This window comes from Lithobates pipiens, unplaced genomic scaffold (genome assembly GCF_037356315.1).
Source record: "Lithobates pipiens isolate NorthernLeopardFrog02 unplaced genomic scaffold, aLitPip1_a1.2 Scaffold_18, whole genome shotgun sequence".
In the NCBI taxonomy this organism is placed as follows: Eukaryota; Metazoa; Chordata; class Amphibia; order Anura; family Ranidae; genus Lithobates; species Lithobates pipiens.
Genome location: NW_027507758.1, coordinates 639,793,807 through 639,821,123, shown reverse-complemented (window position 1 = coordinate 639,821,123; position 27,317 = coordinate 639,793,807). Strand labels below are relative to the sequence as shown.

General features: G+C 49.2%; 2 protein-coding genes across 2 annotated transcripts in view; one reads left to right on the top strand and one right to left on the bottom strand.

The window, feature by feature from the left end:
• LOC143986899 (uncharacterized) overlaps nucleotides 1–27,317 on the top strand; it is a 549,767-nt gene that overhangs the window by 333,612 nt on the left and 188,838 nt on the right. The window lies entirely within an intron of this gene.
• Nucleotides 12,708–18,250, bottom strand: LOC143989682 (uncharacterized). The gene is given in 7 exon segments (XM_077489950.1): nucleotides 12,708–13,663; nucleotides 13,665–14,077; nucleotides 16,233–16,374; nucleotides 16,505–16,711; nucleotides 16,791–16,888; nucleotides 17,005–17,128; nucleotides 18,203–18,250. Coding segments are annotated over 6 exon segments (1,524 nt in total). The 5' UTR covers nucleotides 17,090–17,128; nucleotides 18,203–18,250; the 3' UTR covers nucleotides 12,708–13,084.

The following is a 27,317-nucleotide window of genomic DNA, read 5'->3' as shown; positions in this document are numbered from 1 at the left end:
TGTGACCCTCCCAGGCCACCCTGTACCTTTACCAGGAGTCCAGCAAGGCCCCCAGCTACTGAAAGGCTGTGGGCCTATCTTCAGAGTAACTGCAAGTTAGAGAAGGGGGATTTCACCTAGAAACCAGTCTGGAGAGTCCACTACACAGCTGTCTGCCTGATGCAGAGATGGCCCCCCAGAACCCAAGGACTTGTGTGTACAGAACTGAGAGCAGGATCTGGGTGAGTGCTGCTGGTAACCCCCCTGTTGCACTAAGACTAAGGTGCACCCAGCCTGGGACATTGCTTTGGTGACCAGAGCTGTCCACTTCCCAAGAGCTGTGTCTAGGGCAGTGGTCATCAAGACTGTCCTCAGGGCCCACTAACAGGCCAGGTTTTATGTATTACATTGGGGGAGATGCAGACTAGAATACTGCAATCACTGAGCAGCAAATGATATCACCTGTGATGTATTTCAGTTATCTTGCAAACCTGGCCTGTTAGTGGGCCCTGAGGACGGGGTTGATGACCACTGGTCTAGGGGACTTTTCAAGAAGAATTAGTTGCATTCAGAAAAAGCAATCCTCTATAGTTGTTGTGCTGATACTGTGCCTGCTGCCCAGCCATTCTCTGGAACTAAGGTCATGCTCTTGCCAGCTGTTGGATCTGATACCTCTGAGTTTCCACGTTGTCAGGAGGTTTACACGATTAATCAAGTCAGCAATGTTGATTAAATTATTGATATTCAACAGTGCCCCCAACGTTTTATCATGTTAAATCATCATAAAATAAAATTAATAGATATAACCACACTTACTTTAATTAATTTCCTGAATCTGTTTACTCTGTGTAGAGATTAAGCAGAATAAAATTCTCGGTAAAATTACTAACTCCATAACAATAAAATAAATGACAATTTATTCACAGCAAAGTCACTAATGCCACGTACACACGATCGGATTATCTGAGTTCCCAAAAGTCCGGCAGACTTAGAAAGAAGTTTTGACTCAAAATTGTGTCCAGCGGACAATCCGCCCATCTGTGTGCTAGTCCGCCAGACTTTTGAAATGAACGGACTTGCCCACACACGGAGAAAAGTCTGTTCATTTTGAACGCGGCTCCAGGTAGACGGAACTAGCGAAGGAAGTCAATGTTGCCGCCTCCATCGGCGAGATTGACACCTCACGAGCCCCGTCACCTGGTATGGATTTAAAGGGGAAGCCCTACGCCGAAAAAACACCCGAAGTCTATAGCAGACCCTTATCCGAGCACGCAGCCTTGCCGGTCAGGAAAGGGGGTGGGGACGAGCGAGTGGCCCCCCTCCTGAGCCGTACCAGGCCGCGTGCCCTCAACATGGGGGGTGCTTTGGGAAAGGTGGGCCCGCAGCCCCCCACCCCAAAGCATCTTGTCCCCATGTTGATGAGGACAAGGGCCTCTTCCCGACAACCCTGGCCGTTGGTTGTCGGGGTCTGCAGTGGGTGGCTTATCAGAATCCGGGAGCTGCCTTTAATAAGGGGGCCCCCAGATCCTGGCCCCCCACCCTATGTGAATGAGTATGGGGTAAACCTGGGGGAAAAAAAGTGTACATAAAAAAACACAACACAGGCGTTTAAAATACTTTATTGGATAGGGTCTTCTCTTCTTCCGTCTTCTCGCCGGACTCCTCTGCTAGCTTCTTTTCTAGTGGAGGAGCCCAGCTTTCTCCTTCCTCGTCGCCACCATCGTCCGAGGGTCTTCTTCTGACTTCAGGGGTCTTGTCCCGCTCTTTGGGGGTCTTATCCCGCTCTTCGGTTCTTCTTGCCGGGCCTCCGCTTTCTTCTTCCAGCGACATTGACTTCCTTTGCTAGTTCCGTCTACCTGGAGCCACGTTCAAAATGAATGGACTTTACTCCGTGTGTGGGCAAGTCCGTTCATTTCAAAAGGCCAGCGGACTCCCGCCATCGTCCGGCGGATTGTGCGCCGGAAAAGTCCGGTCGTGTGTGGGCAGGACCGCTTGTTCAGAAAGTCCGGCGAACCTCCACTGCAAAGTCCGCCGGATAGTCCGATCGTGTGTACGCGGCATAACAATCACCTACAGTATGTAAACGTCTGATTTATTGTAAGACATAGAGAGAGTTAGTTTAATATGATGTAACTAACTACACAATAATTAGTATGACTAAAAAATTCAACCTATATATTTTCATTTAGAAGGTACCATCTCCACTGTCTCAGAATACAAGTAGTTGGACAATACCAGCAGATAGGGATGAGCCGAACACCCCTCGGTTCGGTTCGCACCAGAACTTTCGAATGGACCCCAAATTCGAACGAACTTTAGAACCCCATTGAAGTCTATGGGACTCGAACGTTCGAAATGAAAAGTGCTAATTTTAACAGCTAATATGCAAGATACTGTCCTAAAAAGGGTTTGGGGACCTGGCTCCTGCCCCAGGGGACATGGGTCAATGCCTAAATTTTTTTTAAAAATGGCCGTTTTGGCGGGAGCACTGATTTTAATGACGATTAAAGTGAAAAAAAATAGTGAAATATTCCTTTAAATATGGTGCCTGGGGGGTGTCTGTAGTATGCCTGTGAAGTGCCACGTGTTTCCCGTGTTTAGAACAGTCCCTGCACAAAATGACATTAAACGGAAATAACACCATTTAAAACTGCTTGCGGTTTTAATGTTATATCTGGTTCCTGCAATATGGTTGAAAATCATTGAGAAAAATGGCAGGGGTAGCCCTCCCTGCCCATTACCAGCCCCTTTAGGTCTTGTACGCATATTAAGGGGAACCCTGTACCCATATTAAAAAAAGGAAATGCGTGTGGCCCCCAGGCCCTATATACTCAGAACAGCAGTATACAGGCGGTGCAAACAAGACAGGGACTGTGTAGGTTTGTTGTGTTAAGTTGAATCTGTTTGTAATTTTCAACTGGTACATTTTTAAAGTGTAGCTCCAGTCAAAAAAACAATTTTTAAGCTTTTTGGAAAACATAGGGAAGGGTTATCACCCCTGTATAATTTGTTTTGCCGTCCATCTTTTTTCATCATCTTGCTGTTGTCTCCTTCCGTTTGCAAGTAGGAGATGTTTGTAAATTGGATGTTTGAAAGTAGGGGCCTGCCCTATATGCTCTGCAGAAATGGCAGAACAAGGTGTTGGTTTTGCCACAACATTGTAAGCCCTCAAAGTGACTCTTGGTGGGCGCTGGAGCGCCCTGCTGTGAACGATTATATCAAGAATTGTAATTAAATGCCATTGTTGAACAGTGGTAGAAAAATTGACCTTTGGTGGTTGTGGTGCTGGTGCCACAACACTATAAGTCCTCACCGTTACTCTGGGTGGGCACAGGAAGAGGCCCTCCTGTGAAATATTATATCAAGAATTGTAATTACATGTCCCTGTTAAACAGGGGCAGAAAAATTGGGCCTTAGGCACTGCTGCTGGTGCCACCACACTGCAACCTCTCCCATATACTCTAGTTTTATTGCAGGAATTAGCCCTGCTGCAAAGCATTGCATCAAAAATTGTAATTAAATGCCCCTGTTAAACAGGGGCAGAAAAATTGGGCCTTAGGCACTGGTGCCATGGGCGTCCGCAGAACTTTTTCCAAGGGGGGGGCATCATTTTAAGGCCACTCATGCTCCGCCCCTTTTTGACAATCTCATGAAAATCTTTCCACTGGTAATACATATGTGTTATATAACAGATAATTCATCTTCACTTTGTATTGGAAGTTACTCTGGTGGCTGCGTACCATGCCCATATAGCCTAGAGAATGTACATCTTTTTACATTGCAATACATCTGTTGTGGCCATATTTTGATCTCATACTGTCACTGTATGGGCTGTTTTCATCAAGATAAAAAATATGGCAAAACAGATGTATTGCAATGTAAAAAGATGTACATTCTCTAGGCTATATGGGCATGGTACGCAGCCACCTGAGTAACCAAACGGACGCCCATGCTTTCACAAACCAGCCCTGGAAAAAATTTCATACCAGCCTCACAGCATTATTATACCAGCCCAACAGCATAACATCATTATTTTCTTGTTCATGAAAGGCAATACCATACATTTTACCAGTTAATAGTGGTAAGTGATCAATCATCAAGGGGGACCCCAGGAACTCAAAACGTGGGGGGGGCACCTTTTGCAGAAAGAATACTCTAAGGTAAGGGGGGTGGGTTACTAATATAAAGCGGGAGTCCACCGGGATTCTGCGTTTTTTTTTTTTTTTTAAAGCCAGCAGCTACAAATACTGCAGCTGCTGACTTTTAAAATAGTGACACTTACCTGTCCAGCGCGCCCGCGATGTCGGCACCCGAAGCCGATCTCTAGGTCGTCTGTCGGGTCCTGCCGCCGCCATCTTGGGTATGGGAATCAGGAAATGGAGCCTTTTCGGCTTCATTTCCCGGTTCCCTATTGCGCATGCGCGAATCGCGCTGCGCAATAAGGACGCTCCCCGCTGCCTCTGGGATCTGTGTGTTTCCCAGCAGGCAGCGGGGCACTTGCGGGAAGGGGCGGGCACTTGCGGAAAGGGGCGTAAGTTACGCCCCTTTCCGCAGAGAGCTATCCCGGAAGTGGGTGCAGTTACCTGGATTATCCAGGTAACTGCACCCCCCTCCCCCCTGAAAGGTGCCGATTGTGGCACCGGAGGGGGGGAGGGTTCCGATGAGCGGAAGGTCCACTTTAGGGTGGACCTCCGCTATAAGGAGGAAACCTTTTATATCAGTGCCCCTTACATTATGGTATTCACTCCTCCCTTACATCAGTGACCCCCCCGACTGGCCTGGCGGTGCTTTCACTGACCTCCTCTTAGGTGCACTGTGCAGGGCTCAGTCAGTCGGCTCCAGCTTGGTGGCTCTGGTTTTATCCTATAGTCTCCTGTCCACAGTCCACACAAGTCTGACTTATCCCATGACCCCCATCACGGTGGTGCTCATACTCCTGACTCCTCTCCAGACTCCCTCAGAGACTGCAGACATGCTACAAGAGATGGTCAGAGACTGCAAACTTGATGCAAGAGCTCAATGCAGCCTCACCAGTGCCCATAAAATGCAGCCTCACCAGTGCCCATCAAATGCAGCCTCACTGTGCCCACCAATGCAGCCTCACTGTGCCCACCAATGCAGCCTCACTGTGCCCACCAATGCAGCTTCACTGTGTCCATCAAATTCAGCTTTACTGTGCCGTGAATGCAGCCTCACTGTGTCCATCATTGCAGCCCCTCCTGTGCCCCATGTCCCAGTCTGCAGTCCCTGTCTGTGGGAAGGTGTGTTGTTGATGCTTGGTACGGTACCTTGCATGCCAGCAGGATATCCATGATGGCCAGCAGCAGGCAGAGGATCTGTCTGCTGTGAGTGGAGTGGTCCCTGGCCACCTGGACCTTCAGCTGTCCTCTTTTTCCAGCCCCAGTCAACCTGTCCTCTGGTCCTGGGGAAGTGGAGAGCACTGTTTGGGAGTTGGAGAGAAGGGGGAGCAAAGAGTACTGGTGGGGTTGGAGAACACATGGGTGGGGGCAAAGAGCGAGGGGAGTGGAGATTACAGGGGTGGGGAGCAGAGAGTGCTGGGGGGGAACTTGAGAGCACTGGGGGGGCAATAAGAAAAGGGGTAGAGAGCACGGTAGGCTGAGAGCACTGGGGGGGCTAAGAGTGTGGGGTGGTGAGGAGCACTGGGTGGGGGGGGAGAAAAACAGGGGTGGAGAGCATGGGGGCTGGAGAGTACTGGGGGGGTACAAAGAGCAGGGGGAGTGGAGAGCAATGGGGGGGAGCTTGAGAGCACCAGTGGGGATCAGAAAGAACAGGGGTGGAAAGCACGGGGGACTGGAGAGCACTATGGGGGGTGGAGAGCACTGGTAGGGTTGAAGAGCACATGGGTGGGGACAAAATGCAGGGGGAGTGGAGAGTACAGGGGTGGGGAGTGGAGATTTCTGGGGGGAGCCAAAAAGAACAGGGATGGAGAGCGCGGAGGGTAGAGAGCACTGGGGGGGGCTGGAGAACACCAAGGGGGCAGAAAGAACAGGGGTGGGGAGAATGGGGGGCTGGAGAGCACTGGGGTGGGGGCTGGAGAGTGATGGGGAGAGCTGAAGAGCACTGGGGGGAGAAAGAACAGGGGGGAGATCACTGGGGGGAGTGGAGAGCACTGGGGGGAAAGAACAGGGGGAGAGCACTGGGGGGAGAGGAGATCACTGGGGGGGAAGAGAGCACTGGGGGAGAGCAGTGGGGAGAGAACAGTGGGGAGAGCACTGGAGGGAGTGGAGAGCACTGGGGGGAAAGAACAGAGGGGAGAGCACTGGGTAGGAGAACAGGGGGAGAGAACGGAGGGGAGAGGACTGGGGGGAGTGGAGAGCACTGTGGGGGGGCGAACGGGGGGAGCACTGAGCGGAGTGGAGAGCACTGGGGGGAACAGGGGAGGAGAGCACTGGGGGGGGACAGGGGACGGGGGGAGAGCACTGGGATGGTGGCTAGAGGATGGGGAGAGCTGGAGAGCAGGGGGGGCAGCAAGAACAGGGGAGGAGAAAACTGTGGGGGGGCAGGAGAGTGTAGTGGGGGGGAGAGCACTGGGGGGAGTGGAGAGCACTGTGGGGGGGGCACTGGCGGGTGAACGGGGGGGAGTGGAGAGCACTGGGATGGTGGCTAGAGGAGGAGGGGGAGAGCAGGGGGGGGCAGCAAGAACAGGGGAGGAGAGAACTGGGGGGGGCAGGAGAGTGTGGTGGTGGAGGAGAGCACTGGGGGGGCAGGGGAGTTCAGTGGTGGAGGAGAGCACTGGGGGGGCAGGAGAGTGTGGTGGTGGAGGAGAGCACTGGGGGGGCAGGAGAGTGTGGTGGTGGAGGAGAGCACTGGGGGGGGCAGGAGAGTGTGGTGGTGGAGGAGAGCACTGGGGGGGCAGGAGAGTGTGGTGGTGGAGGAGAACACTGGGGGGGGCAGGAGAGTGTGGTGGTGGAGGAGAGCACAGGGGGGAGGGGGCAGCAGAGTGTGGTGGAGGAGAACACTGGGGGGGGGGGCAGTAGAGTGTGGTGGTGGAGGAGAGCACAGGGGGGAGGGGGCAGCAGAGTGTGGTGGAGGAGAGCACGGGGGGCAGGAGAGTGTGGTGGTGGAGGAGAGCACTGGGTGGGGGGCAGGAGAGTGTGGTGGAGGAGAGCACTGGGGGGGGCAGGAGAGTGTGGTGGAGGAGAGCACTGGGGGGGGGGGGCAGGGAGCACAAGATGAACTGGGGACAGTAAAAAAAGTTGGATAGTAGACCCCCTGCAGACCCCCCCCCCCTGATCCTTCTATCCAGGCACTGTGGCACACAGGGCGGGCTGTACCTGCAGCATCTCCTCCTATGGATAAAAGTGCTGGCTGGCTGTGTACGGCTGCGGTCACTCTGTAACATGGCCCCGCCCCCCAGACCGGCTTGTGTGATAGGCGGAATGTTGATTCTCTCTACTATCACACAAGCAGGTCTGGGGGGGCGGAGCCATGTTACAGAGCTGCCGCCGAACCACAGAGGCAGCCCGCTCTGTGATCCAGAGGAGAGAGCGGAGGATGCAGCCGCCAGCGGACTCAGTAAAAAAAAAATGCAGCACCTTGGGGATTCCAGGGGGGGGCACTTGACCCCCCTTGCCCCCTGCTGCGGACGCCAATGACTGGTGCTGGTGCCACCACACTGCAACCTCTGCCATATACTCTAGTTTTATTGCAGGAATTAGCCCTGCTGCAAAGCATTGCATCAAAAATTGTAATTAAACGCCCCTGTTAAACAGGGGCAGAAAAATTGGGCCTTAGGCACTGGTGGTGGTGCCACCACACTGCAACCTCTCCCATATACTCTTGTTTGATTGCAGGAATTAGCCCTGCTGCAAAGCATTGCATCAAAAATTGTACTTAAACGCCCCTGTTAAACAGGGGCAGAAAAATTGGGCTGATGGCATCAACCAGAACCAGAAATGTTCTTCCAACATATCAGCGGAGGAGGAAGAGGATAGACAATCAACATAACAGGACAGTCACTCAGCATCAGCATAGGCAGTCTTGAAGGGATGTGATATTTCAAAAAAAATTATTCTGTTACATCAGCTTCAGGTGCTTGGTAGCTGTGGGTGATCCAAGACTGATTCATCTTGATGAAGGTCAGTCGATCAACTGATTCGGTGGACAGGCGCACCCTGTGATCGGTAACAAAGCCACCAGCAGCACTGAAGGTGCGTTCCGAAAGAACACTGGATGCAGGACAGGCCAGTAGCTCAATTGCATACTGTGCAAGCTCTGGCCAGTGATCCATCCTCAAGACCCAGTAAGCCAGAGGATTTTCGGTGGGAAAGGTGTCCGAGTCTGACCTTGCCCCTAGGTATTCCTGCACCATGTAAATCAGACGCTGGCGATGGGTGCTGGAACCGATCATACCTTGGGGCTGCGGACTAAAAAATTGTCTGAAAGCATCAGTCAGACGGCCACCTTCTCCACCACTCCTTCTGACCGATGCCTCAGCAACACATTGTCCAGGACCAGGAGTTTGTAACCTCCCAGTCTCTGGGAACGCGTTGCACAGACCTTTCTGCAAGGCCTCCCGGAGATGTCTCATCCTCTGCTCCCTCTGCGATGGCAAGATAAGGTCGGCAACCTTACCCTTGTACCGTGGATCAAGGAGAGTGGCCAGCCAGTAATGGTCCCTCTCCTTGATCCGAAGAATACGAGGATCCTTCCGCAGGCTTTGCAGGATCAGGGAGGCCATGCAGCGTAGGTTAGCTGAGGCATTCGGTCCGGAGTCCTCTGGGTCACTAAGGTCAACATGATCCGCAGCTACCTCCTCCCAGCCACGTACAAGTCCACGTGTTTCTTGGGACTGTAAATCATCCCTACAAGACTGCTGCTGCTGAGTGCCAGCCTCCACCTCCATGCTGACACAATCCTCCTCCTCCTCCGTGATGGGTGGCACAGCAGGAACACTGTCTGGATAAAGGGGGCCTTGAGAGGCCAGGAAGTCCTCCTCTTCCTGCCTCTGTTCTGCCTCAAGTGCCCTGTCCATTATTCCACGCAGCGTATGCTCCAAGAGGTGGACAAGAGGTACAGTGTCACTGATGCATGCACTGTCACTGCTCACTATCCTTGTGGCCTCCTCAAACGGTGACAGGACAGTGCATGCATCCCTGATCATGCCCCACTGGCGTGGTGAGAAAAAACCAAGCTCCCCTGATCCTGGTGCCGTAGTCGCACAGGTACTCATTGATGGCCCTCTGCTGCGTGTGCAGCATGACCAATGTTGAGTTCCATCTGGTGGGCATGTCACATATAAGGCAGTTCTTGGGCAGGTTCAACTCCTTTTGGAGCTCAGCCAGCTGAGCACAGGCATTAAATGATCGGCGGAAATGCACACAGACTTTCCTGGCCTGCTTCAGGACATCCTGTAAGCCGGGGTACCTGCCCAAGAACCGCTGCACCACCAGGTTAAGGACGTGAGCTATACAGGGCACATGGGTCAGTTGTCCCTGTCGGAGGGCGGAGAGGAGGTTGGTGCCATTGTCGCAAACCACCATTCCTGGCTTAAGCTGGCGTGGCGTCAACCACCTCTCGGCCTGCCCCTGCAGAGCTGACAAAACATCCGCCCCAGTGTGGCTCCTGTCCCCCAAACAAACCAGCGCAAGCACGGCATGGCATCGTTTTGCCTGCGTACTTGCGTAGCCCCTGGAACGCCTACGGAGCACCGCTGGTTCTGAGGACAGAGCACTGGAAGAGGCCATGGAGGAAGAAGAAGAGGAGGGGGTGGAGGAGAGAGGTGTGTCACAACCAGTAGTAGCATTTTGGAGGCGTGGTGGCGGAACAACCTCCAACACTACTGCACCTTGTCCTGCATCCTTCCCAGCTGCCAGAAGAGCAGGTTTCAGAGAGGACTGAAGGTCTAGTGGGGTTGGAGATGCCAGCTGATGAGGAGCAAGGAGAGGTCCGCTTTGTTCTTTGGTGTGGGTCTTTGAGGTACGCTTGCCAATGAGCTGCATGGCAGGTCAACATATGTCTGGTCAAGCATGTGGTGCCCAAGCGGCTGATGTTTTGGCCACGTGAGATACGCTTGAGACATATGTTGCAAATAGCAGCGGTGCGATCTGATGCACTCGTCTCAAAAAAGGCCCACACCAAAGAACTTTTAGAATAACGCGCAGAGGCAGCGCTCTGCGGTGGGATTCAGTCGGTGTGCTGCCCCTAAGCTGGCCCCTGGAGGGCATCCTGCCTCGTTGGACATGTGCCTCCTCCTCCTCCCAGGCACCCACGTGGAGTCAGTGCCCTCATCATCCCCTCCCTCTTCATCGCTGTAGCAAACCTGTCAGCTTGTGGAACATGACTGCCAGATTGCTGTCCTTCTTGAGCATCCCCTCTCTCTGCGCTCACGCTACTGCCTTCCTCTAGCTGAGTGTCATCATCAGAGCCCACAAAACACTGGGCATCCTCCTGGAGCATGTACCCAAACACTGTGCTCAAAGAGTTCAGGAGACTCCTCAGGAGGACGTGGTGGGTCTAGGGAAGGAGTCACTGATGATGACATTGAGAGGAGGGAAGACGATGCGTTGGCAGCTGCTTTGCTAGTACCCTGAGACTGGGTGAGAGAGGATGAAGAGGGCTTGGTCATCCACTCTACCAAGTCGTTGGCATGTTGCGGTTCAACATGTCCAGCTGCCGAAAAGAAGGACAAGCGTGTCCCATGGCCACGTGCTGATGACAATGCACCGCGTCCACGACCAGCACTGTTGTCTCTAGACACAGCCTGCTTGCCCTCTTTTATCGGCTCGCGCCTGTCTGCCTCTCCTTGCTGGTCTTCCAGACATGGTAATGGCCTGAAGGGAGTTGGGTAAAAAAGCAGTTGGGTAGTGTATATTGTGCTAGAGGCACACAACACCCACTAACTCCTGCAGATGCCTTTATTATAGAACACCAGAGATAAAGGGGTATATACAGATGTATACTGTGCTGTGCTGGAGGCACACACAACTTCCAATAACTCCTGCAGATGGCAAGTGGGCTCAAATAGAGAACAGCTATGTAGGTGGATATAGCGGTATGTACTGGGTACAGAGCACGCAGACAGCACGCACTATCTCCTAACACTACTGACTGCAAGCTCTATTATAAAAGATAGATCACTATATAGGTGAGGTGAATATAGCGGTGTATACTGCGGTCAGGGCACGCAGACAACAACCACTACACAACAGCAAGATCGAAAATCGTCCGAAAACTATTGGTGTGTACTGTGTTGAAGGTACACAGAACACCCACTGCTTCAGACGCCAACACACTACACAAGGCCGCCACGCTGGCGGCCTTATATAGTGTGGGGCGTGCACTACACAGCCTGAGCTATGATTGGCCACAGGCATCCTGCCTGTGGCCAATCATGGCTCTCCTCGCTGCTGGCGCTGCGATTGGCCAAACATGCCGGGTCACAGTGCATGCTTGGCCAATCATGAGCCAGCAATGCACTGCGCCATCGCAGTGCATTGTGGGCCGTGAGCGCCACACGAATTTGGCGCGAACGGACCAAAATGTTCGGACTTCGCCGAACGGACGAACAGCCAATGTTCGAGTCGAACACGAAGCTCATCCCTACCAGCAGACAACAAAGTCCACACAATCAGATCTTCCCCTCAGTTTCAGTGTATGTCTATGGAAATCAACTCTCCAAGGATCTTAAAGGCGGAGTTCCAGTCATATTTTTGTTTACTAAAAGTCAGCAGCTACACAAAGTGTAGCTGCTGACTTTTAATAAACAGCTACTCACTTGTCTCACTGTCCATCGGTGCTCTCACCAGTGCGGTGTTGTCTCCGTGTCCTCCCTCGGCGGTGTCGGCATCTATACTATGGGCACTCGGGTTCAACAGCTTGTGTCTTCACAGCTGGGTGCCCACTGCCCATGCGTAAGCGGGACACTGAGCTCCATGACTGGTCCCAAAGTCTTCTAGGACCTGTCATATGTCCCAGAAGACCTCAGGGGGGAGAGCTTCTGCTTCCAGTCGCCTAGGTGACCCGAACAGAAATGGGAGCAGGGTACCTGTCAAGTTTGGGTACCTGCTCCCTCCTCCTCCCCAAAAGCTCAGTTTCACAAACAGGAGCCAGGGAGGCCTTAAAGCAGAAGTTGTACTTTTGGGTGGATCAGTGCATCAGAAGTTCATTCTGCATATATCATTAAGAATCCAAATGATTTATAATGCAATACAAAACAAACCCTGACAATGTTTGTGGCATGTCTGGCATGAGTTACCCATCCGGTCTAATGCTTCTATTGTGCCAAAAAATGTATTTAACCAATAAAAGGTAATGACTCTGGGAAGGACACAGGGGGACCTGGAGGACATGGGTGGACCGAAGGAGGAGCCGGAGAGCCAGGAAGGACACAGGGGGACCCAGAGTAAGACACGGGGAGTACAGAGGGGGACAGACAGTGGTGATTGGTGCGGCGGTGTCGGCAGTTAAAAGCACCAATCTCCTTGACAGCCACGGGAGGGAGAGGAGGAGAAGTGTCTGTCAGAAAAGCTATACAGGGAGATCAGTGCTTGTAAATCCTCCCCACTGCCACACCGATCACCCCTGTGGCTGCCCAAGTATCAAGGCAAGCATCGGAATATTTGCACGAGTACAAATACTCATGCAAATGCTCTGTATCGACACCGATACTAGTAAAGGTATCAGTGCAACCCTAGTAATATCTAACCTGCAGAACACTGCCATCTTGTGGTTAATTAACAGTCGGCAATCAGTAACAGTGCTGCGTGTAACAGAAAGGTAATGACTCCATTTTTATTTTTCTCCTGCTATCAATGAACAACACGGTACAACACTTCATCCATGTCTTTGGTGATCTCTGATCTCCTTATTAATATACTCCTCATGGAGTATATCTGAGGTGTATATCAGGGTATGCTTCTTCCCCACATGAGAGCTGTGATGTCCAGCAACATTCATATAGAAGACATTTCCCGCACTCGAGGCACTGATACACCTCAAGGGTTGTGTGGGATCCCTGATGTACAGGAAGACAGGACTTCAGAGAGTAACAATTGCCTCACTCAGGACAGGAAAGTGGCTTCTCCCCGTATGATATCTCTGATGTCTGTAAAGACTGGACTTCTGTGAAAAACATTTCCTGCACTCAGGGCAAGAATACAGCTGCTCCTCCATGTGAAGATCTCTGATGCCTGTAAAGATGAGACTTGTGTGAAAAACATTTCCCACACTCAAGGCAAGAATACGGCTTCTCCCCCGTGTGAGATCTCTGATGTGTGGAAAGATGAGACTTGTATGAAAAACATTTCCCGCACTCAGGACAGGAATACGGCTTCTCTTCTGTGTGAGAATGCTGATGTGTGTAAAGATGAGACTTGCGGGAAAAACATTTCCCGCACTCAGGACAGGAAAACTGCTTCTCCCCCGTGTGGGATCTCTGATGTGTGTAAAGATTGGACTTCACTGAAAAACATTTCCCACACTCAGGACAGGAATACGGCTTCTCTCCCGTGTGAAACCTTTGATGTCTGTAAAGGCTGGACTTGTCTGAAAAACTTTTCCCACACTCAGGACAGGAATACGGCTTTTCCCCTGTATGAAACCTTTGATGTCTGTAAAGGCTGGACTTGTCTGAAAAACGTTTCCCGCACTCGGAACAGGAATATGGCTTTTCCCCCGTGTGAGATCTCTGATGTGTGTAAAGATTGGACTTTTGTGAAAAAACATTTCCCACACTCAGGACAGGAATATGGCTTCTGTCCCGTGTGAGATCTCTGATGAGTGTAAAGATTGGACTTCTGTGAAAAACATTTCCCACACTCAAGACAAGAATACGGCTTCTCCCCTGTGTGAGATATTTTATGCACATTAAATTTGGATTGAGAACTGAAACACTTCCTGCACTCAGTACAGGAAAAGCTCTTCTCTGTTGGAAGGACGGCCCCGTCCCGCACAGTCTGAGGTTCCTTAGGATAAGAGGAATACGATGGTCCATCTACACTGTGTGGTGCCGGATGGACATTTGAGGTAGTCGGGTTTTCTCCTGGACTATACTGTGTGATGTCCTCATCTTCTACTTTACAGTCTGGAGACAAAGTGAGACAATCCTCTGAGGTTTTCCTCATCTCCCGTCCATCTACTAAAATAGAAATACAAAGATTATTACTAGACATGAGCTGATTGGTTCCCCTAAACCAGGACTCCGCCCACATCAGACAGCTTTGTCTCTGAGGATCTTACAATTCCCCCCTCAAGGTAACTAGTAAATGGGTCCTCTGATCTCCTACCAGATCATTTCTTTATTCATGGACCTTAGTCAGAGAGTGAGGGGGCCTACGGGCCTTCTTTTATCTAGATGGTAGCTCACTAATTCATAGAATGTTAATACAGTGGCCTGGCAAGAATGATCCTTTATGAATCCATGCTGATTACCACTAATGATATCATTATTATTGCTAAAATCTTGGATATAATCACTTATCATCCAATAACTTACAAGCTATTGCTGTTAGGGCAAACTGGCCTGTAGGCCCCAGGAATATATCTCGACCCTTTTTTAAATATTGGTACAATGTTGGCTTTTCTCCAATCAGCTGGTACCATTCCAGTCAGTAAACGGTCCATAAAAATTCGGAACAATGGTCTAGTTTTCACCTGACTGAGTTCCTTAAGGACCCTCGGTTGTAAAGCCAACTGGTCCTGGTGACTTATTTGTGTTAAGTTTTTCAAGTCTATTTCTGATACTGGTTTCTGTTAGCCATGATGGTACTTTCTGTGACGCGTTTACTAACATTACAGCCCTGGTCACTAGATGTCCCATTTTCCTTCATGAAAACTGAGAAGAATGACTTTAAAACCTTTGCCTTCTCTTTGTCTTTTGTAACCAAATTCCCTTTATTATCCTGTATGAGGCCAATATGTTCTGGTCTCACTTTCTTACTGTTATTGTATTAATAATATTTATTGGAATTATTTTTACTCTTTTCCGCTATGTGCCTTATGTGGTCTATTTTAGCCGCCCTGATTGCATTCTTACATTTCTTATTGCTATGCTTGTATTCTTGGAATGCTGACAATGACCCCTCAGACTTAAAAATAAAGCCTTTTTTGTCTTTTGTATGCATTTTTACATTATAGTTTAATAACCCAGTTTTAATCTTAGCTCTTTTATATTTATTACCCATTTGAATACACATGCCAATACCTTTTTTTTTTTTTTTTTGTATGCTCTTAAAGCAGTATTCCTACTTCCTAGTATTGTATCCCATTTAATATCATATAGCATAGAGTATAGTTTAGGGAGCTGGCTCTTTTCGAAATGTGTATTTGTATTTACCTTTTGTTTCCTTTTACAGCATATAGTACTATATACAATAAGAATTAAGTCATGTACAACATAGAGTATATAATGCAGGGGCCAGGACTATGTAATGTACAGCACAAAGTATATACTCCAGGATGTATGTAATTTACAACAAAGTACATAGTGCAGGGGTCAGGACTATGCAATGTACAATATAAATTATATAGTGTAAGGGTCAGGACTCATAATATGGGTATTCAGGAATCAGTGGAAGATTAAATGTTCATATGAGACAAGTTGCAAAGGTCCCACACCACTGCCTCCCATCTCTAGGGATGGGCTCAGGCGTGTTCGGATCTTAGTAACAACCCACCTGAGCAATCCCGCCGGGAAGACGTCACTGCACACTGCCAATTATGAGCTGTATGTACAGCTGCAGGCTGGGAAATGCCTCACTGCCTATGATTGTCAGTGTGCATTTTTGGCTTTCTGGCGGGATTGCTCATATGGGTTGAGACTAGGATCTGAACACACCTGAGCCCATCCCTACCCATCTCCTGAGACTGCACTCAGTGACTTGGGTCTGACACTATACAGAGATATTCCTCCACCCGGCACAGCCAGCAGACAACAGAACAAGTAATCCTGGGGGGGATTGTTCTGTCAGAGATCTTGCTAGACCCAGGTATAGGGTAGAAGACCCAAAGCACATACCCCAGGTGCCTAGGTCTAGTAAATTCTATGGTGAAAATGAACATTTTGCTGCCAGCTGATCCCCAGAATCTCCATAAATCCAGTCTAGATACATAAATTGTGTCGGCAGCACAGAAAAGGAAGATTATCTGAGAGAAATCCAGGAATACAGGACGGGGAACACAGCTCAGGAAAGTGACCAGGGGATTACAGGCTGATATCACCCAGCCCCCGCCCTACTCTGGACCAATCAGTGAGCAGTAAGGGTGGAGGAATGTATTTAGTGTTAATGACCCACCTGTGCTGATCTCTGTAGGAGTGTCCTCCTCTATAAATGTCCCCGTTATTCCATCCTCCTCCATAGACTGCTGATCATCCCTCACATACCTCTCTTCTTCTTCTGATTTCACCTCAAATTCTATATCGATTGGATCTCCACTCTAAACCAAGAGAATGAGAGAAAATATCATCTGTAAGATAGAAGATTTATTATTGTGACATCACATAGAAAATCCACACATTGTCTCTATATCCACACATTATCTGTTTTATAACCTCCATCCCACCAACCTTGTAACAGTGGGGGATGGTGTGATCTTCCTGTGTGGAATCCCGGGAATACAGAGGACGGGGACATCTCTCTGGTGGGTTCCTGGTATTAGGTGACTCCATCATATCCTTGTGTCCTTCTGAAAACTCCTCCATCACTCCATACTCCTCATCCTCCTCTTTATACTCTTCTTTACCATCAATATTATCATCCCCGAGATTTCCACTCTGAATATATAATAAAACATTCATTGTAACAATCATGCTGTGTATAAATCAGAACTACCAATAATTGTCAATCATCTACCTGATGATGGTGGGGGATGGTGTGACCTTCCTGTGTGGAATCCCGGGAATACAGAGGACGGGGACATCTCTCTGGTGGGTTCCCATTACTGGATCCATCTGTAGGAAACACACACACTGACTGAATACATTGTTTCTATGTGTTTATCAGATGATGGGGGATCTAGGTGGAGCCTCCGTACTGCTCTCTCCTTTACAATAAAGTCTCCTCTTACCCGGTGATGTGAGGGGCGGCTGATTGTCCATCATGACGTCCTTGTAGAGATCCTTGTGTCCTTCTAAATACTCCCACTCCTCCATGGAGAAATAGACAGTGACATCCTGACACCTTATAGGAACCTGACACACACAATGATACAGTCACCATCCAGACACATCCCTTGTCTGTTACTGGATAATGTCCCAGAATTCCCAGAATCCTCCTCACCTCTCCTCCATCATCTCTCTGGGGACTTTTAGAATCTAGGTTTGTCCTTCCTTTCCTAAACTGAAGAGTGAACTTTGACCTTTACCATACAGAAATCTGTCAGGAATGTGTGAAAGTAAGCTCTCATGTGATCAGGTGACGTGCGGAGGAACGGAGTGTAAATAGCAGACAATTTTCTCCAGAGCTCCTAATGGTGGGGATGGATTTTGCTGAGTGCTGGTGCCAAGTTTCCACCCCCCAGGATCACTGCAGGTGTGGAGAAAAGCTGTGTAAGAGGATATGGGTGTGAGATGAGGAGGAGATCCAGGAATCAGGATAAAGGTCAGGACAAGCAACAGACGAGCGCATCCAAGAGATGAAGCCGGGGTCACTACACAGAAAATCAATCCAAGGAAACAACAGGCAGGACGAGGAATAGCAAGAAGGAGCTCAGAGACCAATGAGAATATTGCTCAGCCAATGGGAGATGATCTCAGCATGACTTACATAATGAGGGGGAGGGGAGGAAGTCACTTATGGTGACCATAGAGACATGGAAATTCAGCTGGTTCAGCAGGGATCGGTCACATTTCCATCCATGTGTGGTCACTGCCGGATAAAAGTCACTCCATCAGCGGCTGCAGCCAATAGCTTCATCACTGATCTGTGTATTCTGAGAGCGGAGGAGCGCCCCCCATTGTCAGAATACAATAGTGCAGCGGGGAGGATTCCCCCATCCCCCTCCAATGTGTGGATGGGGGAATCACTTCCGTTTTTTCCTCTCATCCCGCTGGCTGAACGATAAAACTGAACCATGTATGGCCAGATTTGGAGGGAAGATATATTCATCATCAACTGATCCTCCTGAAGGGTTAATCTAGGTCTCCACACTATATATGTGTGTATCATCATCTGCTGGAGATAAAAGACATCACAGTGACTATGGAGGAAGAGGACGGACATGACGGGGGGTTACTGGGTGTAAATAAAAAATAAGATCTTATTACCTCCTCTGCTGCTCTTCCATCAATGTATTCTCTCTACTTCCTCCTGACTCACCTCTCACCCGGAACTTCCTGTCTGTATCTGACATAACTTCCTGTCTTCCATAGAGACTTCTTGTCTGGGTAGAGGTGAGATCACCACCTTCTGGAGATCAGAGGAACTGCAGAAACGTCTGGTAGTGTGAACACAGCCTTGTGCTGTGTGTGTATGTACTGTATCCTTATAGATGGGTCATCTCCACTCCCACCAAGGGGGATAGAAATATATTACTGCTCGGGGGGAGACATTTTGGCCCCTTTGATTTTGCAGTAAAATTGATGTCAGATTTAGTCATGTAGAACATCTGTTATATGGATACAAAGAGCCCCAGCCGAGAGTAAAGGGTGGAAATGGCTCCTGATCCCCAGATTTGGGCAATTATGTCCCCAATATAAATAGAATAAAACCCGCGCTATGTGTAACAACTCAAATACCTACAGAAATAACTTATACCGGACTGCTGCTGTAACGAAGGTAAGTGTTCCCTTTATCATCTAGAAGAGCATTATGTGTCACAGCGCTGTCCTATTGTGTGTGCACATAAATCATCACAAATACACTACAATATGTGGAGACATTCATATATAAAGTGCTAGGGGCTCAAATAATATTCTCTGAAGATCTACTGCTTCCACTTTACACCTACTTCACTGATCTTATGGTGTTTATTAGAGGAAGTAAACACTGATGAGTTTACTTCCTCTTTAATTCCCTGCAAAGGTAAAGCATAATGGACTACTATGCATCGCATAACATCGCATAGTAGTCCATTATGTGTCACTTAGCTGACACAGGAGCCAGCGAAGTCACCGCTGTCGCCTCCATCTTCTCTGTGGGTCTCGCTGCTCCGCCGCTGTCATTTGGCGAAGCCGCAATGACGTCACTCCCGCGCATGCGCACGGGAACCGCCACTCGCGGCATATTGCCGTTGACAGCGGGGCTCTCAGTGCGCCTGCACGCCGCTGGTGCCTGTCTTTCGGCAAATATCTCCTAAACCGTGTAGGTTTAGGAGATATTTCTTGGACCTACAGGTAAGCCTTAATCTAGGCTTACCTGTAGGTCAAAGTTGGTTGTAAGGGTTTACAACCACTTTAATAAATGAAGTAAACTGATCCATGTGCAAATTCATATACAACATAAAATGGTTTGTGCTGGAGATGCTGTTCCCTGCAGATCCACTGCTTCCACTTTGCACCTATTTCTTTATTATTATTATTATAATATTTGCTTCTATAATAAACTAAAAATATGTGCACATTCATGTAATCATAAAATATTTTGTGCTCAGTATAGTGTTCTCTGCAAGTCCACTGCTTCCACTTTGCATCTACTTCAACAAAGTTATTTTGCTCAAAACAATCCACCAATCAGTGAAAAGTTGATAAGGTGTAAAGTTCTCGTGCTTCAAACTGTGCCAGCTGTCGTGTAGCCACGCCTTCTTCCACCTCTTACACATGCGATGGTGAGGGCGCCCCCTTAGGGGTGCTTTCCCACTCACCAGACCAATATGACTCCCAGCTTTTCATCTACCAGAGTCACCAACATCCTTCACACTCTCCTCACCTCCGATGGCAAAGGAAGCGGATCCTCCTCGCTCACTCCTGCAAGTCTGCTGCACTTTCTGTCTTCTCCCTCCTAGACTCCTCCTCCTCCGACCGCTGTTCTAGCAGGAGCTCTGCCTCTTCATACACAGAGCTCCGCCTCTTCATACACGCTCAGGGCTCCGCCTTTTCATATACGCTCAGAGCTCCTCCTCTTCATACACGCTCAGAGCTCCACCTCTTCATACACACTCAGAGCCCCACCTCTTCATACACACTCAGAGCCCCACCTCTTCATACACACTCAGAGCTCCGCCTTTTCATACATGCTCAGGGCTCCGCCTCTTCATAAACGCTCAGAGCGCCGCCTCTTCATACACGCTCAGGGCTCCGCCTCTTCATACACGCTTCAGAGCTCCACCTCTTCATACACGCTCAGGGCTCCGCCTCTTCATAAACGCTCAGAGCTCCTCCTCTTCATACATGCTCAGGGCTCCATCTCTTCATATACTGAGAGCTCTGCTTCTTCACACACACTCAGAGCTCCGCTTCTTCACACACACTCAGAGCTCAGCCTCTTCATACACACTCAGAGCTCCGCCCCTTCATACACACTCAGAGCTCTGCCCCTTCATACACACTCAGAGCTCCTCCTCTCCATACACACTCAGAGCTCCGCCTCTTCATACACACTCAGAGCTCCGCCTCTTCATACACACTCAGAGCTCCTCCTCTCCATACACACTCAGAGCTCCGCCTCTTCATACACACTCAGAGCTCTGCTCCTTCATACACACTCAGAGCTCCTCCTCTCCATACACACTCAGAGCTCTGCCTCTTCATGCACACTCAGGGCTCCTCCTCTTCATACACACTCAGAGCTCCACCTCTTCATACACACTCAGAGCTCCTCCTCTCCATACACACTCAGAGCTCCGCCTCTTCATACACACTCAGAGCTCTGCCCCTTCATACACACTCAGAGCTCCGCCTCTTCATGCACACTCAGGGCTCCTCCTCTCCATACACACTCAGAGCTCCACCTCTTCATAAACACTCAGAGCTCTGCCCCTTCATACACACTCAGAGCTCCGCCCCTTCATACACACTCAGAGCTCCGCCTCTTCATGCACACTCAGGGCTCCTCCTCTCCATACACACTCAGAGCTCTGCCTCTTCATGCACACTCAGGGCTCCTCCTCTCCATACACACTCAGAGCTCTGCCTCTTCATGCACACTCAGGGCTCCTCCTCTCCATACACACTCAGAGCTCCGCCTCTTCATACACACTCAGAGCTCTGCCCCTTCATACACACTCAGAGCTCCGCCTCTTCATGCACACTCAGGGCTCCTCCTCTCCATACACACTCAGAGCTCTGCCTCTTCATAAACACTCAGAGCTCTGCCCCTTCATACACACTCAGAGCTCCACCCCTTCATACACACTCAGAGCTCCGCCTCTTCATGCACACTCAGGGCTCCTCCTCTCCATACACACTCAGAGCTCTGCCTCTTCATGCACACTCAGGGCTCCTCCTCTCCATACACACTCAGAGCTCCGCCTCTTCATACACACTCAGATCCCTGCCCCTTCATACACACTCAGAGCTCCGCCTCTTCATGCACACTCAGGGCTCCTCCTCTCCATACACACTCAGAGCTCCGCCTCTTCATAAACACTCAGAGCTCTGCCCCTTCATACACACTCAGAGCTCCGCCTCTTCATACACACTCAGAGCTCCTCCTCTCCATACACACTCAGAGCTCTGCCCCTTCATACACACTCAGAGCTCCTCCTCTCCATACACACTCAGAGCTCCGCCTCTTCATACACACTCAGAGCTCCGCCTCTCCATACACACTCAGAGCTCCGCCTCTTCATACACACTCAGAGCTCTGCTCCTTCATACACACTCAGAGCTCCTCCTCTCCATACACACTCAGAGCTCTGCCTCTTCATGCACACTCAGGGCTCCTCCTCTTCATACACACTCAGAGCTCCACCTCTTCATACACACTCAGAGCTCCTCCTCTCCATACACACTCAGAGCTCCGCCTCTTCATACACACTCAGAGCTCTGCCCCTTCATACACACTCAGAGCTCCGCCTCTTCATGCACACTCAGGGCTCCTCCTCTCCATACACACTCAGAGCTCCACCTCTTCATAAACACTCAGAGCTCTGCCCCTTCATACACACTCAGAGCTCCGCCTCTTCATGCACACTCAGAGCTCCGCCTCTTCATGCACACTCAGGGCTCCTCCTCTCCATACACACTCAGAGCTCTGCCTCTTCATGCACACTCAGGGCTCCTCCTCTTCATACACACTCAGAGCTCCGCCTCTTCATACACACTCAGAGCTCTGCCCCTTCATACACACTCAGAGCTCCGCCTCTTCATGCACACTCAGGGCTCCTCCTCTCCATACACACTCAGAGCTCTGCCTCTTCATAAACACTCAGAGCTCTGCCCCTTCATACACACTCAGAGCTCCGCCCCTTCATACACACTCAGAGCTCCACCTCTTCATGCACACTCAGGGCTCCTCCTCTCCATACACACTCAGAGCTCTGCCTCTTCATGCACACTCAGGGCTCCTCCTCTCCATACACACTCACAGCTCTGCCTCTTCATAAACACTCAGAGCTCTGCCCCTTCATACACACTCAGAGCTCCGCCCCTTCATACACACTCAGAGCTCCACCTCTTCATGCACACTCAGGGCTCCTCCTCTCCATACACACTCAGAGCTCTGCCTCTTCATGCACACTCAGGGCTCCTCCTCTCCATACACACTCAGAGCTCCGCCCCTTCATACACACTCAGAGCTCCGCCTCTTCATGCACACTCAGGGCTCCTCCTCTCCATACACACTCAGAGCTCCGCCTCTTCATACACACTCAGATCTCTGCCCCTTCATACACACTCAGAGCTCCACCTCTTCATACACACTCAGAGCTCCGCCTCTTCATACACACTCAGAGCTCCGCCTCTTCATGCACACTCAGGGTTCCTCCTCTCCATACACACTCAGAGCTCTGCCTCTTCATGCACACTCAGGGCTCCTCCTCTCCATACACACTCAGAGCTCCGCCTCTTCATACACACTCAGAGCTCCGCCTCGTCATACACACTCAGAGCTCCTCCTCTTCATACACACTCAGAGCTCCTCCTCTTCATACACACTCAGAGCTCCTCCTCTTCATACACACTCAGAGCTCCTCCTCTTCATACACACTCAGAGCTCCCGCCGCAGTTTTACGTCATCTGTTTGAAGAGGGATATCATTGTTATGGCAGCAGATAGCTGCCATAGCCCTGGTATCCCCTTCTTCAGCGGGCAGTCCGCTACAAGATAAAAATGGTCTCTGCGGTGGATTCATCATCAACAATGCAGGGCGGAAATGATGTGAAAACGTCACCTCCGCCCAAAGCTCTTAAAGGACCATTTTTTTTAAATGACAATTTTTTTTATTTTATTGAATTTTAGTGTAAATATGAGATGTGAGGTCTCTCTGACCCCGGATCTCATATTTAAGAGGTCCTGTCATGCTTTGTTTCTATTACAAGGGATGTTTACATTCCTTGTAATAGAAATAACAGTGACTACATTATTTTTTTTTTAAACAGTGTAAAAATAACAGGTAAAATAAATAAGAACAAAAATTTTTTTACGCGTCCCAATCCGACGAGCTTGCGTGCAGAAGCGAACGCATATGTGAGTAGTGCCGGCATATGAAAATGGTATTCAAACCATGCATGTGAGGTATCATCGCGATCGGCAGAGCAAAAGCAATAATTCTAGCCCTAGTGCTTCTCTGTAACTCAAAACATGCAACCTGTAGAATTTTTTAAACGTCGCCTATGGAGATTTTTAAGGGTCAAAGTTTGTCACCATTCCACATGTCGGCGCAATTTTGAAGTGTGACATGTTGGGTAGCAATTTACTCGGCGTAACATTATCTTTCACAATAGAAAAAAAAAAAAACTGGGCTCACTTTACTTTTGCCTTATTTTTTCAATTCCAAAAACTGTTTTACTTGCTAAAAAATTGCGCTTGTAAGACCGCTGCGCAAATACGGTGTGACAGAAAGTATTGCAAGGACCACCATTTTATTCTCTAGGGTATTTGAAAAAATATATATATAATGTTTGGGGGTTCTAAGTAATTTTCTAGCAAAAAAAAAAAACTGTTTTAAACTTGTAAACAACAAATCTCAGAAAGAGGCTCGGTCCTTAAGTGGTTAAGGGGGCGTGACAGGAGGTGTGTCCTATGCCTATCTACATTTGCTAATAAGTGTCCCTCACTCCCATCTCAAAAAGTTGGAAGGTGTACATACACACAGCACAAGGCCGTGTTCACACTACAAGATGTTTCTTGAGCTGCAGTTCCTCTGAGCTCCACAAGGTGGTGATCTCACCTCTACCTAGACAGGAAGTCTCTATGGAAGACAGGAAGTGATGTCAGATTCACACAAGAAGTTCCTTTTGGAAGGACGTAGTGTGAAGACACTGCTGGATCTGGTGGCAGAGGAGGTAATATGTAGATTAACCCCTTCAGGGGGATCAGTTGATGATGAATATATCTTCCTTCCAAATCTGGCCATACACGGTTCAGTTTTATCGTTCATCCAGCGGGATGAGAGGAAAAAAACGGAAGTGATTCCCCCATCCACACATTGGAGGGGGATGGGGGAATCCTCCCGCTGCACTATTGTATTCTGACAATGGGGGGCGCTCCTCCGCTCTCAGAATGCACAGATCAGTGATGAAGCTATTGGCTGCAGCCGCTGATGGAGTGACTTTTATCCGGCAGTGACCACACATGGATGGAAATGTGACCGATCCCTGCTGAACCAGCTGAATTTCCATGTCTCTATGGTCACCATAAGTGACTTCCTCCCCTCCCCCTCATCTCCTTCATTATGTAAGTCATGCTGAGATCATCTCCCATTGGCTGAGCAATATTCTCATTTGTCTCTGAGCTCCTTCTTGCTATTCCTCGTCCTGCCTGTTGTTTCCTTGGATTGATTTTCTGTGTAGTGACCCCGGCTTCATCTCTTGGATGCGCTCGTCTGTTGCTTGTCCTGACCTTTATCTGGATTCCTGGTAGACATGGGCACTGTCAATAAATTTTTGTTTTGTAGGAAACTTAATTTGTATTTCGTAATTCATGTCCGAAATTCAAATTGGATAAAAATACCAATTTTCATTAGATTCGTGAAACTTTTCGTTAAAATAATGAAAGTTTGTTATGATGAATTTATCGTTGTTAGCGGTTCCCACCGTCCCTGTGCTGTGCTGACTTCCTCTGATTTGGTGAACAAACCACCAGTCATGTTTCTGTTGTAACAGAATTTGGATCCGAAATTCGTTAACGAAATTTCGTATAAAATTTGTAAGCATAGAAATTCCAATAGGGTTCCCACCATCCCTGTGCTGAGTTCCCAGGTCTGTACACCCGCTGTGCCCATTATGAGGGGTTCCCACCATCCCTGTGCTGAGTTCCCAGGTCTGTACACCCGCTGTGTCCATTATGAGGGGTTCCCACCCTCCCTGTGCTGAGTTCCCAGGTCTGTACACCCGCTGTGTCCATTATGAGGGGTTCCCACCATCCCTGTGCTGAGTTCCCAGGTCTGTACACCTGTTGTGCCCATTATGAGGGGTTCCCACCATCCCTGTGCTGAGTTCCCAGGTCTGTACACCCGCTGTGTCCATTATGAGGGGTTCCCACCATCCCTGTGCTGAGTTCCCAGGTCTGTACACCCGCTGTGTCCATTATAAGGGGTTCCCACCATCCCTGTGCTGAGTTCCCAGGTCTGTACACCCGCTGTGTCCATTATAAGGGGTTCCCACCATCCCTGTGCTGAGTTCCCAGGTCTGTACACCCGCTGTGTCCATTATGAGGGGTTCCCACCATCCCTGTGCTGAGTTCCCAGGTCTGTACACCCGCTGTGCCCATTATGAGGGGTTCCCCCCATCCCTCTGCTGTGCTGACTTCCTGGGTTTTTAACTTTTAGGTTCATTAACTTTTCATAACAATTACGAATGTTCGTTATGAATTTGGATCTGAAATTCGTAAACTAAATTTCGTATTTTGTACAGAATTCATATACATAAAAATTTGTATTTCGGATTAGTACGAACGTACGAATTTCCGGAAATTCGTACGAATTTTCAATTTGTACGAAACTACTCGCACGTGTCTAATTCCTGGATCTGCTCCTCATCTCTCCTCCATATCCTCTTACACAGCTTTTCTCCACACCTGCAGTGATCCTGGGGGGTGAAAACTTGGCACCAGCACTCAGCAAAATCCATCCCCACCATTAGGAGCTCTGGAGAAAATTGTCTGCTATTTACACTCCGTTCCTCCGCACGTCACCTGATCACATGAGAGCTTACTTTCACACATTCCTGACAGATTTCTGTATGGTAAAGGTCAAAGTTCACTCTTCAGCTTAGGAGAGGAAGGACGCACCCAGGAACAATGATTTGCTTTCTACAGGAGCCTCATATAGAGGGCCCTTCAAATATCTCCAACCCAATGTCCTATGACATCATACTGACCTCACAGCTCCTCCTCCCAATGTCCCTCCATCCAGAGTCTATATGTCCTATGACATCACACTGACCTCACAACTCCCCCTCCCAATGTCCCTCCATCCAGACTCTGTATGTCCTATGACATCACACTGACCTCACAGGTCCTCCTCCCAATGTCCCTCCATCCAGCTCTTTTTCTTTCTTTGATGATCTTAGGATGTGGGCGGACCCTTGGTATCCTCACTAGCAAAGTGGGACTGTTGGTCCTGCATTGTATGTAAGGATGTCAGAATACCTGCTACAATCATTTAAATGCATAGTGCTGGGGTCCTGTGTGGGTGAATTATATCTCATTCTGAAGTGAGGCTTTAATAAAATGGTGAGGTGAGGAGGATTCTGGGAATATCATTTAATTTTGCTCTTTGTGTTCAGATCTAGAGTTTTCCTCCTGTGAAGTCTGGAGATCATATGACCATCACATTGCCTCCACCTCCCTCCCTGATAGAATAGAGAAATACAAAGAAGATTCTAGAAGTCACCAGAGAGATGATGGAGGAGAGGTGAGGAGGATTCTGGGAATTCTGGGACATTATCCAGTAACAGACAAGGGATGTGTCTGGATGGTGACTGTATCATTGTGTGTGTCAGGTTCCTATAAGGTGTCAGGATGTCACTGTCTATTTCTCCATGGAGGAGTGGGAGTATTTAGAAGGACACAAGGATCTCTACAAGGACGTCATGATGGACAATCAGCCGCCCCTCACATCACCGGGTAAGAGGAGACTTTATTGTAAAGGAGAGAGCAGTACGGAGGCTCCACCTAGATCCCCCATCATCTGATAAACACATAGAAACAATGTATTCAGTCAGTGTGTGTGTTTCCTACAGATGGATCCAGTAATGGGAACCCACCAGAGAGATGTCCCCGTCCTCTGTATTCCCGGGATTCCACACAGGAAGGTCACACCATCCCCCACCATCATCAGGTA